Source organism: Plectropomus leopardus, chromosome 5, assembly GCF_008729295.1.
Source record: "Plectropomus leopardus isolate mb chromosome 5, YSFRI_Pleo_2.0, whole genome shotgun sequence".
NCBI classification, from domain to species: Eukaryota; Metazoa; Chordata; class Actinopteri; order Perciformes; family Serranidae; genus Plectropomus; species Plectropomus leopardus.
Genome location: NC_056467.1, coordinates 20,236,460 through 20,248,929, shown reverse-complemented (window position 1 = coordinate 20,248,929; position 12,470 = coordinate 20,236,460). Strand labels below are relative to the sequence as shown.

Here is a 12,470-nt window from a genome sequence, read left to right as displayed (position 1 = left end):
AGCATAGAAAAGTTATACTATGCTCTCATAAAAAGTCATACAATAATACCTCATTCAAAATCTTATCAAAAATTCATATTATAGCAAATTGTCTAAAATAGCACAAAAAGTCATGGTTTAGCATGTCATCCAAAATAGCATTAAAAAGTCATACTATAGCATGTTGCTCAAAATGGCATAAAAAAGCCATACAATAGCATGTCGTCCAAAATAGCAGACATGTTTTCTATGATGCATTTATACATTCTATACTGTGAATGTTTTTATGACTAGTTCACAAAGTACACTGCAACTTTTCTGGCCTTTTTTGACATGCTACTCTATTTCTATCATATTTTTTAAGACTTTTTTACACCCCTTTTTTGCAACACTTTTTGCAAAATACTTACACTTTACAAGAGTATAAAAATCAACAGGGATATAGCCTTTGTAACATATTATTTTAAATATTAGTTATCTGCTTTTTAATACATTCTAAAGAATAATAGAGAGAGACATAGTACAGCATTTGACATTGATTGTACTAGCCCACAGCAGGCTGGGGCAACACCACACTGACAAACAATTTGCAGAACTGAAGTACATTGTAATGCTAGGACCAGTAGTAATAATAATGGCAGTTGCTTAACTTTATTTATGATTATGATTTTATTTGCTAATGGATATTTTTGATAGCGGTTTCATAGCATACCACATTTTCGTTTTTAGCAGTATATTGTGGGGAGGAGCGTATTTAAATTTTGGGGGTGCTGTGTTCCATCATATATTATAATTACTGCCTTGGATCTCAAGAAGAAAACATATGAAAAACTATTACTTTGAAGCTTCAATTCCCCTAATAAATGGCCTTTAAAACAAAGAAGCCCCCAAATTTCACTTTCAACAGTAAATGTCAAAATAATCTAACTCAATCAGCAATTTATTACAAACAAAAAACTATAAGTCCAAAAACTCAACCCAAAACATTCATTCAAAAACATTGAAAGCTTCAAGCCCATTAGAAACCAATCCTTAACATCAAAGAGGCCTGTTGGGGAAAGTGTGGCGTTAGAGAGTGCTTTTGTAGTCAGACTACATGAGAAGTGTCTTCACTGCCAGCAGATCTCTTGCCAAAGTCATTAGCTGCTAATTCTGCAGCATCTAGATTTTCTGTGATAAGATCCAATAGAAAAGAACAAAAACTATCTATGGCCTTGCTAGTACTGGAATATTCATACAGAGAGTGACTGTGCTGGTTGCAAAACAAGTCTCTGCATTATTGTATAACTCCCACCTCAGCTCTTACTCTATACACATTCACTGCAGCTTCAAGACCACCTTTGCATGAATAGGGTTAATGTAAGGTAATACACCACCATCCATCCGAGTCATCTTTGGTCCTTTCTTTGCTTGGCTGCACCAGTTGAGTAAGTTAACTCTTCCTTATCCCTTGCTCTATAGTGTATGAGGATGGAGGCTGAGGGCAGGGCCAGTGCCAGTGTTAAATGAACAGACAGGTGAGCAGCGCCTGGGTCCTCAGTGACCAACTGGGCACTGTAAGCTGACCGCTGCTGTTGTGTGTAGTCTGAATGGAGTCGAGAGACGACGAGGTTGAGGTCAGGGCACAGAGAACCCCAGAGGAGCCCCTCTCTCAGGACTCAGCTGTATATCTTACACTGCATCTGTTTGTCTTTTACGGAGGGGCAAGTCAAGGACACTTCACCTGAGCTGCTGGGAAGAATTGAGAAGAAGAGCATGTAAATTGAGGCGAGGAGGTGAAGAAAAGTATTCGTGAGAAGATAAAAAATAGTTTAAATAAACACAATCTTCTCCTATTTAGTAACACTTGTCCCACCATTACCCCCCTCTGTTTCCCAGATTTCATTTCCCTACTTTCTGCTCACTCATAGTTGGTCATAGATCCCTCTAAGGACGAGAGGCCCTTGACAACCGAGGCATGTCCATTGCTCAAACATTCATTTACTGGCCAGTCAAGATCAACTAGACAGCGACCAGAAAATCACTTCTCTACGAAAACCAGATGCTATCTTGTTTCACCGTAAGAATGCATCATTGTCTAGGAACACAGTATGAATCATAGTTAGCAAATGTAGCTGCCAGCAGTCTGGGGGGATCATGTGCAGAAAGTCGGTCACAGTGATCAGGCAAGCATTGCAACTGCACTGATTTAAAGGAGATAAGCTGGTTCCTTTGACAAACAGCTCAGGTTTAATAACTGTTGAGTGAGGAGATTATCAGTGCTCTTAAGGCTAAAGCTTTCTTCTGGATTTTAACCAAGAAGATTGTAAATACTGAGCTCCCTGTGGTGCGTGCCAGTTTGCTGATCAGGGCCCCTTATAGACTTTTGGGGGCCCACCCTCATTTTAACATGTTACCACTTTAAATGGTAATGAACCAACCTGTACATAAATATTACTTGAAGCAAATGCACAACGTATCCTCATGCAACAGTTTGTATGATATCCAATGAATTAGTGCCTCACAAATAACTTAAAGTTGCATAAATAACCTAAAGTTACAGTGGTTCGGTTTAGGCAAGTAAAGTCACTGTGGTTAGATTTAGGGAAAAGAAACATAGGGACAAGATACTTTAATATGACTCACAGCGCACTCAAAGTTCAAATGGTTCTGAACACCTGTCTCATGGGGAAAGTCCTGTGTTTCATGATCCTCCAACCACCCCAACCTACCTCCTTACTGGACTACTCGGCTACCGCTTACTTGTTTACTCCGATTGAAATTGGTCACATGATTCCACCCTTCTAAAATAAATAGGGTATGCATGAATTACTGGCTAATGATTATGTGGGATATGTACAAATTGATAAAAATACAACCACAAAATAGAAATTTTTGTTTTGACCACAGAATCCTGGGGGTGCATGCATTGTTAGGGGGAGTAAGTGGTGCTAATTTTTGTCAGTTTTTGTTTAGGTTTTAATTTATTACTGTCTCCTCTTCATTAAGAAAATAAATATCGGGGACCTCAGAGACCAGGGGGCTCCTAGCTGTCATTTAGCTGTCATCAAGCTGTACTCTCAAACATCAACTTGCAACTAGGTGACACTTTACATGTAAAAGATATGTAAAAAAAGCAGCAACTTCCTGCTAAGTACTGTCCAAAGCTGTGCTTGAAGAAAGGCTGTTGTAGTGCCCTGGCCTCTGTCACAGAACACTCTTTGCTTGACTTTGTCCCACTGTAAGAGCCTGGGTAGTGGCTTGGATGTTGGAGGAATGCCTCCCATATCGGATGACCCATTGCCCCACGGCCTTTGCTCCTCACCTAGCTTGCAGACAGGGAGTGCTGCTGGCGGGCGCTGTATCCCGTGTCACAAAAGCACCTTTCTACAGGCATACAGAGAATGGGCCACAGCACAGTGGTTCTCGTTGGGTTGGCTCCAGCCGGCCGTAGTTGGATTTCAGACCTCCCCCTGTGCTTCCAGCAAACACCCTCATTGGTGGGGATGTTCTTTCACCCAAGCCTGGCAGAGATATCAGAGGGACCTGGAGCTCCTGGTGCTGCCTCAAAGCCAGAGAGGATAAATGACCATACCACTTATAAATAACTGGGTGAGTCACACAAATTTTGCTTAATATATCATTTTCACAGAAAGTTGAATTTCAGCATGATGGATTAAATGATAATATAATTCAAGAATTGCAAATCTAAATTGAGGGGCATACTGACCTTAGCGAAGATGATGAGGATGCATGTTTTCGTGGCGGTCAAACATTGTAGCAGCAGAATTTGCTGACCATAAAATCAGCTTTTGATGACCAAACTGCAGTCACAATGTTGCATGACTGATACACAGAGTAGCTCCAACCTGAAATTGACAGTGAGGGAAATGACCAGATAGAGAAACAATGAAATTATATAAAGAATATTGAGAATGATGGTAGCTTAGTGGAGAAAGCTCAATAGTGCTGAGTGTTTTACATCAATGTATTGCTAATCAGCATGTTATTTTCAAAAAAGGAAATAAGTGCAGACAAGCAGAAGAAGGGTTGTGTAGCTTATAAACTCATCTGTTCTCAGATCCCAGTCAACCATGAGGATTCTCTCCTGTCCGTCAACTCTTGTGGCTGTAGTCGTGGTTACATTCACTGTGGTGTCCTGTGCTGAAGCTAAGACCACACAGAAGCCAAAGTACCAGTACACGAAGAAGCCCATCCAACACATCACCGTGCACAGCCCTGTGACCACCAGCATGCCGAAGACTCACAAGATAGTGCCAACAGCAAATCCTGTGGAGCCCCAGCCCCAGCCCGCCACAGAGAGGACCACCTATCCAAATCAGGTCTATCCGCAGTACTACACAGAGAACACTGAGCCTCCTGGTGCTGGACCTGAGAATTACACTCTGGATTACAATGAGTGCTACTTCAACTTCTGTGAGTGCTGTCCACCTGAGAGAGGCCCCAGGGGGCCAAAGGGAGACAGAGGCCTGGAAGGTATAAGATTCAACAATAAAGTGCTATTAAGAAAAATAGTTTTGATTCAATCAATTAATGTTTGCTTTAAAAATTTTGAACTTTCCCCATGTTGGATTATCTAGGGCCACCAGGTGAAAGAGGCCTTTCAGGGGCAGCTGGTTTACCTGGACCACCAGGAATGAGCGGTCCTATGGGGTTAAGAGGAGACAAAGGCAAGTAAAATCTCATTATAGCTTTCCCCAGTCGTTTAAACACACTGAAACTTTAGCTAAATTTCTCAAAACACTGCACTCCAAGCCATGTTCTCTTGTCTCAAAACTGATTATTTTAACCCTAGGCCTAATGATGCACACTGCTATCATATCTATATCTCTCAAACAGAATAAATTAAACACTATTGTGATAAATTGAAAACAATACCATTACAATATTGTTTACTTTGGCTTCATGAGGCCATGCTACAGATTTGAATGTGTAATGTAGAAATAGTTTACACAACGGTGATTCAGTATAGTAAGTTCACTTACTCGCCTGTTAAATATATTCATCTTCCTCACCTGGTAGCACAGTTTCAAAAAAGAAATATTCATCGTGCTTATTCTTATTGTTATGTTTTAAGTTTGACGTTCATTGAGTATTAGCTTTCTTATGTCAATGTCTTAGGGGATAAAGGTGACAGAGGAAGCAGCGGGGTGGGTGGCCCACCAGGACTCCCAGGAAAACCAGGACAAAAAGGTACAAACTTTCAGGTTATTGCTGAATTGACTTATATTTTCTTCAGAACTTCAGCAGTTCTGACACAGTTTTTCTTAACTTGCAGGTGAAGTTGCCTCAAAAGGTGAGAAAGGTGAAATAGGGTTGCAAGGTATCAAAGGTGAGAGTGGGGTGAAAGGGGAACCTGGACAGAATGGGAGTGCTGGTGAGAAAGGAGAACCTGGAAAAGAGGGGCCGGCTGGACCTCCAGGAGAGGCCGTTCAGTTGGGTCCTAAAGGAGACAAGGGGGATAAGGGGGAGTGTGGCACGTTCGGGGAGAGAGGACAGAAAGGTGAGCGAGGGGATCCCGGGTCTCCTGGCATTCCAGGAGGGATGGGCATTCCTGGAATAAATGGCAAACATGGGGCCCCAGGTCCTGTAGGCATCCGAGGGGATCAGGGACCTCCTGGACCACCGGGAGAACCAGGATTTAGAGGACCTCAGGGACCACAAGGAATAAGAGGGATGCCTGGGCCAAAAGGGGACAGAGGTTACCCTGGGATGAGAGGTGACCGGGGCTTTCGTGGACTCAAAGGAGCAAAGGGATCAGGGGTTCCCCAGAAACGCTCAGCCTTCAGTGTGGGTATCTCTCCAAGAAAGTCCTTCCCTCCCTCTGGTTTCCCAGTCCGCTTCGACAAAGTCTTCTACAATGAAGAGAACCACTTCAATCTTACATCCAACAGCTTCACATGTGTCCACGCTGGGGTTTACATCTTCTCCTTCCACATCACCGTACGCAATCAGCCACTGCGAGCCACACTAGTAGTGAACGGGTCACGGCGGGTAAGGACCCGAGACTCTCTGTACGGTCAAGACATCGACCAGGCATCCACTCTGGTGGTGCTGCGGCTGGCGGTGGGTGATCAGGTGTGGATGGAGACGCTCAGAGACTGGAATGGGGCATATGCCAGCAGTGAGGATGACAGCATCTTCTCTGGGTTTCTGCTTTACTCAGACAACATTTGATCCTCTGCTAAAAAACTCTTCCTCTGCTGGACTATTTCAGCTTCAAAAGGACAACTACTGGTGGTGCTACACTTAACTCTTTACTTAATAACTGCCCGAAAGCTGTTTTACACTGGTATGAAAACCTGAGCACTGGCAGTATCATGATCAAGTTTATTGTATTATCACCTCACTAATATCTTCTTATTTTACCTGTTACCTACCGGATGAAAAAAAAGTTTTGTTTACTTCTGGTATATTTTATTTATAGTGTTTTGATCTATATTACTTTCACCAGATATTTAAATACACATCACAGTAATTCTTTAAAGATGTGGTAAATTATCAGGACCACAAAAATTAGGTCAATAATTAAGTGACATATTAAAGGATTTAAGGGCATATTTGGGGAGAAATGGAATATAACATTTTTTCTTGATTGTATAATCAATGAATGAGTGACTTATATCTATTTAGGAAGCAGGTACTTGTCAATGAGATCATTATGTTGCACCTCCATGTTTCTACAGTAGCCCAGAGCCAACAAACTAAATAGCGGCTCTCAGTAGAGCCATTCGTGTTGTCTTTTTTTCACATTTACACATCGGCCACAATAGTTCGCAGCTCCTCCATGACCAGAGCATTGAAAAACACTTATTTTTAATGCAAAACTGCGTTATTCAATGTTTTGCCAGTTTTAATCAACTGGTACTATGTGTTTGAGAGGAAGAGACTTCTGCGATTGACTCACTCTCTATAAGAACCTTCTAAACAATCAACATTGAAGGAATTCTAACAGGGAAAAGTTTTAGCTGGTCACAATCAGCAATGTCACTATTAGATGCCATTAAACCCCCATTAATCACACACACTGAACCTTTAAGGGAAGAAGGCATTTAAAGATCACTCCATGAAAAGATTTGAAAAGAGCTAATAATAATCTCTCCTGCATCTATGTACCTACATGAAACTGTTGTGACGCTTGTCTATATCCTTATAGACCAAAACATTGTTAATAAATATACCAGCAATAAGTGAGGCAGTGTGCAGGTGTTTTTGTTTTTATTTTATTCAAATTGTGCTGTCCACCAGTGCATCTATCTTAAATTCAGCTTTGCAGAGATTTTTATTTGTTTTTTTTTAAGAATGCCTGTTACCCTCTGCAAGCTATAGAGCGTTTCTAAACAATACACTTTGCCTGAGGTGTTTATTGGTGGTCTGCCTGCAGTTTTGCCACCAATTGAACAACATAGACAGTCCATTCACCCTCACCTCCCTTGTTTGATATAAAAATGTCCCTCACCGCTGCCTCTTCATACACAGTTGTCTTCATCCTAATCTGACTTCTGCTTCTTGTCCATTTACTCTCACTGACCTAAGCTATCTATAAACCTAACTCTAAACCTGGCATACAAATATATGATGTATGTGAGAATATCACTGTGACTGTATTATTATTATTACTGTAAATCCACTGTCTTTGTTATTATGCCAATACTTCTAATATGTAAGCAGTGTTGCTGTACAATGGGGTTGTAAAAAGAGTTCATTGAAAACTAAAAACCAGTAGAACACACTGTAGGTTTTATGCAATGTTTTATTTTCTTTAGCCAGTGTGACATCTTCCTAACACTACTGATCATGTTAGTTTTATAGAGATGAGATCATGACATGAAATTTAAGGTAATTAATTCTGCAGTGGTCTGTGAGTTATGATAACTTCTCACCAGAGGACAGTGTCTGGAGAGTCCTAAGGCATATCACCTGATCCTTCAGGCATATCACCTGATCCTTCAGGAAAGTCGCCCGATCCTTCAGGAAAGTCGCCCGATCCTTCGGGAAAGTCACCTGATCCTTCAAGAAAGTCACCTGATTCTTTGACCATATCATCTGATCCCTTGGACAGCTCATATCTTTTGAAAGGAGCGGCAGTTTGAGACTGAACTGTAGATGGCAGAGTGCTTGGCACTGGCAATAGCTTCAGCGTAGGATCTGGCAATTGGGAACTCACTTCAGTAGGCTGAATAAAAGTAAGAGTAGCAGTGGATCGTTGAGGGAAGGCTGTGGTTGGCTCAGCTGCAGGAGGTAGGGGAGGGTCTGGGGATGAGATTGGGAGAGCTAAAGGCCGTGGGTCTCTAAAATGAAGAGTTGGAGGCCTCATCGTCTGTGGTCCTATTGGGTCAGAGACAAGTTGACCTCAGAGGTTTCGCAAGTGATGCGCATTGATTCACAGTTTTGACAACTCAAGAAGAGGATTAGGGTTTAAATTTTCAGTCGAGGACACACAGCAGGTTACATTTATTTCTGAGTACCTGTCATGCTTTTGGGTTCACTCCACTTGGAGATGCCCAACTCAGGCACCTTGGCCCTGCAGCTGTACTGGCCTGGAGTCCGTTTGACCAGATCATGGTTTTCAGAGGTTGCTGTTCCCAGACGGTTGTTATTCTTGTAGAAGTAGTAGTGTATTGGAGGGGCAGGAGCATGGGCATGGTATTGGACATGGCAGATGAGCTTCATCTTATTTACTGGAATCAGGCTGTCATTGGCAACAATCTCCAAAATTGGCTGCGACAGAACCTCTAAATTAGAGTAAGGGAAGAAAAACACTGATGACACATTGAAAAAGTTTTTAAAAATTTCTTCTCTTTTGTATTTTAGGGAAATAATCAGGCTGGGAAAAACTATGCAAAATCCTATTTTTTATGATTGTTTAACATATTGGAAAAGGCTTTTCAGTTTCCTTCTTGCTGAGAGTTAGAAGAGAAGATTGACAACACTCACAAAATATGAAGCTATCAGCCGCAGGTTAGCTTAGCTTAGCTTAGCGTAATGACTGGAAACAGGGGAACAGCTAGCCTCGATCTGTCCAAAGATAAAAAAAAAAAAACTGCCTACCAGCTGCTCTAAATACCACCAGTTACCACTGTGTATTTCTTTTGTTTAATCTATAGAAAACACTTAAGTGCAGTTAGAGATGTTGGTATGCAAATTTTTATCTTAATTTGAACAAAGCTGGGCTAGCTGTTTCTACTTGTGCTAAGCTACATTTACTAGCTGCTGACTGTAGCCCTTTAATAAGCAGTCAGTGTGGCTGTAAAAACAAGATATTCTCATTCCCAACTTGTCAAATAACCACATGTAGTCAGTGCTCCTAAATGTCTAAGCATGATGCTCTAGGTACATCTCCAATTAGTTTTAGATGCACAAAGTGTTTTTTTTTTTTCAAAATAAACAACAGTTTTCACAGAAAATGTAAAGTTTTCACTGACAAAGCATTGCTATTTTACGAGTTGGAAGTGAGAAGAGTTCGTAAAACACAACATTATGTGGTCTTACACGTGGTTATGTGGTGTCTAGCCCTTGACCAAGTGCTTTGACTAGTACTTTCCAAAGTATACAAGGCTTCACAATGAAACCAAATCACATGAACAAATGTGAACAAATAGTCCATCACATAACATCCTGCAACCACAACAAGATGAAACATGTCAACATGAGTGAAGTTAAGGGGTGCTAGTGGACAGATTTTATTTTTGAACAGAGTTAGCCAAGCTGTCTTGCCCTTACACTACAAAAAAGGGTAAACTGGCTTTCGTGATGTATTGAATGAAGAGACAGAAGAATGGCATTGATCTCCTCATCTAACTTTTGGCATGAAAGTAAAAAACTGGATTTTCCAATATGCCTATTATTTACTCAACCCAGTATATTAACTCACCTGAGACCTGCAGTGGAGTGTCAGCTGAAATTACGGAGCGTGTACGTCTGTCTGCGTCCCAGGATGCCCTACAAGAATACATTCCTTGGTCCTCAAGGGTCAAGTTGGTCAGGTAGAAATGTGGGTTGAGGCCACTTTGTGTCATAACTTCAACGCCATCTTTGTACAGAATCACCTCATGAAGTTGGGGTGTGCCTCGGATGCGACATGTGACCATTAAAGTGTCTCCTACAAGTCCAGGTGTAGGAGACACTTGCAGAATAGCCCACCCTCCTTAAAAAACATTACAGAGAAGAAAGTTACATCGAGATGACATCTTGTGATCTTATACTGATATTCTCTGGGGCACGCATGGGGCACCATACAAATCTTAAAAGAAGTTTAAGGCAGCAAGAGTTTCGTAGTTCCCAATTCTTCTAGTTAACAGGAGTAGTAGAAGTAGGAAAAGAGGAAGAAAGGGAGATCAAGGAGATTTCGGTTAAACAAAATCTTACCATCCACGTTAATCTCCAAAGGCAGACTTTGGAGGGTGTGTATGTTTCCCACGACTGTGTCCCTCACTCCTTGGCAGTAGTATTTCCCACTCTCTTGGACCTTCATTTTCCACAGAATGAGGTGTTCTCCAAACTGCGGGAGCTGCTCAGATCCCCTGAACCACAGATAATTCCAGGAGGACCTGTGGACATCGGGAATGCTGCATTTCAGCCGGACACCCTCTCCAGAGAAGACCCTTGAATCCCCTGACACTATCTCCACTTCAGCTTTGAACGAGGTCATAAGCTGAGCTATGGAGACAAAAACAAATGGGTTTCTTAGTGAAAAATATTCCAAAATAATTGAAATCATCATTTCGATTATGATTGTTAATATTCAACTTATACACTTAAATGACTAGTGTGTAGGATTTAGGTAGATCTACTGGTAAAATTTAAATATTCATAGCCAAGTTTTCTTTAGTGAGAATTTATGTGACACCACATTCCACCGCCATATTTCTACAGTAACGCAGAACAGACAAACCAAGCACTGGCTTAAGAGGGCCTTTTGCATTTTTATTTTACCTGAAGGCCACCGTAGGTTCTACTGCAAGCGTGGACAACACAGTATCCCTTAACTCTTTAAATACCAACGCTTGATCAGTGGCACTTGACCTCCAGCAGCATTGTGAGACACACTGGGCCATGACATTTTTTGGATACTCTGACCAGCTGCTGTAGTATAAAGAGCAGAACTCTGTGTATGGCAGATGGGAGGTGAGGTGGCTCCAGACTTACATTTAAATACAGAAACTATGCATTTCCTGTGAAAATGGAGGTTTATTTTGAAAAAAAACCCCAAAAATGCAATGCATGTAACAAGCATTGAGACGCTGTCCCTTGAAGTCCTAAAGTGGAGGGATACCTACCACGTTATAGCGTGATGTCTAGGGCCACTGACTGAGCATTGGTATTTGACAAGTTGGGAGGGAGAATGTTTTGGTTCCTCTTCAAGCTTGGAAAGGGAGGGTGAGGGGAGGGGCTTTTCAGGTGGTTGCAATCTGCAACCTCACCACAAGATGTTGCTAAATCCTACAAACTCATCCTTTAAAATCACATAATGTCACCTCTTCAGTGGAAATATAAGCTAAAGATACTGACTCTATTGATACAGAACAGTGTACTTATAAATGTTTATATTATGCAAAGTTGTTCCATAATATTTAAAAAATGTGATACATACCTTCAGGTGCTACAAGTTGTGGTAGCATCGAAAGAACTGAAAAGAGAAAATAATCAAGCGTTAGACAAATGAAGGAAGATAAAAATTAATTGAAATTGGGGAGATAATATGAATAAACTGAAGAAAACTCACCAAGGAGGTGAATGACTGTGTCCATTTTGATGGTTTGAGAAACAGAGGCTGTGGAAGATTCTTTTATTTCTAATGGGGAGGGAAGTGAAAATGACGTTTTTATTTCTTAACTCTGACTTGTCACACAGGATATCCCCTTTTTCCAAAATAACCCTTTCATTTCTGACAAAAGTTTATTTTTCCTTTTGAACTGTGAACATACTTTTGTGGAAACCAATGGGGATATCTTTTTTCCAATACAACAAAGTTCACAAGAATGGATGGGTGTTATGATGGGCATTCACTTTACTTAGCATAGTACACATATTTCTTTTAAATATTAAAAAAATGCATAGGGCACAATTGCATAATATAAACTTTTTTTCCAATACAACGAAGTTTTATAATTATGCACAATAATTTTTTTTAAATTCTTTACATATTTGTGCTAAATGTAGCATAATCCACTTTTTTCATATCTTTACATAATTGTACAGAACACATCTTATTCCTACTTTCTTATTCTTCCTTACTACTGCTATATATCAGAGCAACTGTTAGGCACTGTCAATAACAGTTGTCCTCGGGGATCAATAAGGTATTTCTGATTTCCAAATTCACGAGGGATGGCTATCTTTTGTTATATCAAAGTTAGTGGAAATGATGTGCACTCTGTTCAGTTTTTACAATTATGTCCTTTTCAGTGTCTTCTTCATTTGTTCTTAATTTCCTTAACCCCATGTGACTTACATCAAAGTTTAGGGAAAAAAAGGGAAGTGAAAGTCAC

At 40.8% G+C, this 12,470-nt stretch overlaps 2 protein-coding genes and 1 long non-coding RNA gene across 4 annotated transcripts; 1 reads left to right on the top strand and 2 right to left on the bottom strand.

Moving 5' to 3' along the window:
• Positions 1–463: 463 nt before the first annotated feature.
• Positions 464–3,779, bottom strand: LOC121943354. 2 transcript variants are annotated; one of them, XR_006105847.1, is made up of 3 exons: positions 3,689–3,779; positions 3,284–3,519; positions 464–1,710 (listed from the first exon to the last, which is right to left on the bottom strand). It is a non-coding gene; the product is annotated as an uncharacterized LOC121943354 (long non-coding RNA). The 2 variants fall into 2 exon arrangements; XR_006105846.1 differs by having other exon boundaries at positions 464–1,707.
• Positions 3,780–4,044: 265 nt separating this feature from the next.
• On the top strand, positions 4,045–6,244 carry otol1b (otolin 1b). The gene is made up of 4 exons (XM_042486876.1): positions 4,045–4,455; positions 4,560–4,649; positions 5,101–5,172; positions 5,258–6,244. The coding sequence occupies exons 1-4, from the start codon at positions 4,053–4,055 to the stop codon at positions 6,154–6,156; spliced, it is 1,464 nt and encodes a 487-aa protein (XP_042342810.1). The 5' UTR covers positions 4,045–4,052; the 3' UTR covers positions 6,157–6,244.
• Positions 6,245–7,714: 1,470 nt separating this feature from the next.
• On the bottom strand, positions 7,715–11,772 carry LOC121943037 (Fc receptor-like A). Its single transcript, XM_042486404.1, has 6 exons — positions 11,705–11,772; positions 11,573–11,608; positions 10,348–10,638; positions 9,854–10,126; positions 8,448–8,714; positions 7,715–8,307 (listed from the first exon to the last, which is right to left on the bottom strand). The coding sequence occupies exons 1-6, from the start codon at positions 11,727–11,729 to the stop codon at positions 7,886–7,888; spliced, it is 1,314 nt and encodes a 437-aa protein (XP_042342338.1). The 5' UTR covers positions 11,730–11,772; the 3' UTR covers positions 7,715–7,885.
• Positions 11,773–12,470: the final 698 nt, after the last annotated feature.

Coding starts and splice junctions, on each gene's coding strand:
- otol1b (XM_042486876.1), top strand. CDS start 4,053: ATGAGGATTCTCTCCTGTCCGTCAACTCTTGTGGCTGTAGTCGTGGTT. Junction 4,650..5,100: donor GGGGTTAAGAGGAGACAAAG/GCAAGTAAAATC, acceptor TCAATGTCTTAG/GGGATAAAGGTGACAGAGGA. Junction 5,173..5,257: donor AGGAAAACCAGGACAAAAAG/GTACAAACTTTC, acceptor CTTAACTTGCAG/GTGAAGTTGCCTCAAAAGGT.
- LOC121943037 (XM_042486404.1), bottom strand. CDS start 11,729: ATGGACACAGTCATTCACCTCCTTG. Junction 11,609..11,704: donor CACAGTCATTCACCTCCTTG/GTGAGTTTTCTT, acceptor TTCTCTTTTCAG/TTCTTTCGATGCTACCACAA. Junction 8,308..8,447: donor TGAACCCAAAAGCATGACAG/GTACTCAGAAAT, acceptor CTGACCCAATAG/GACCACAGACGATGAGGCCT.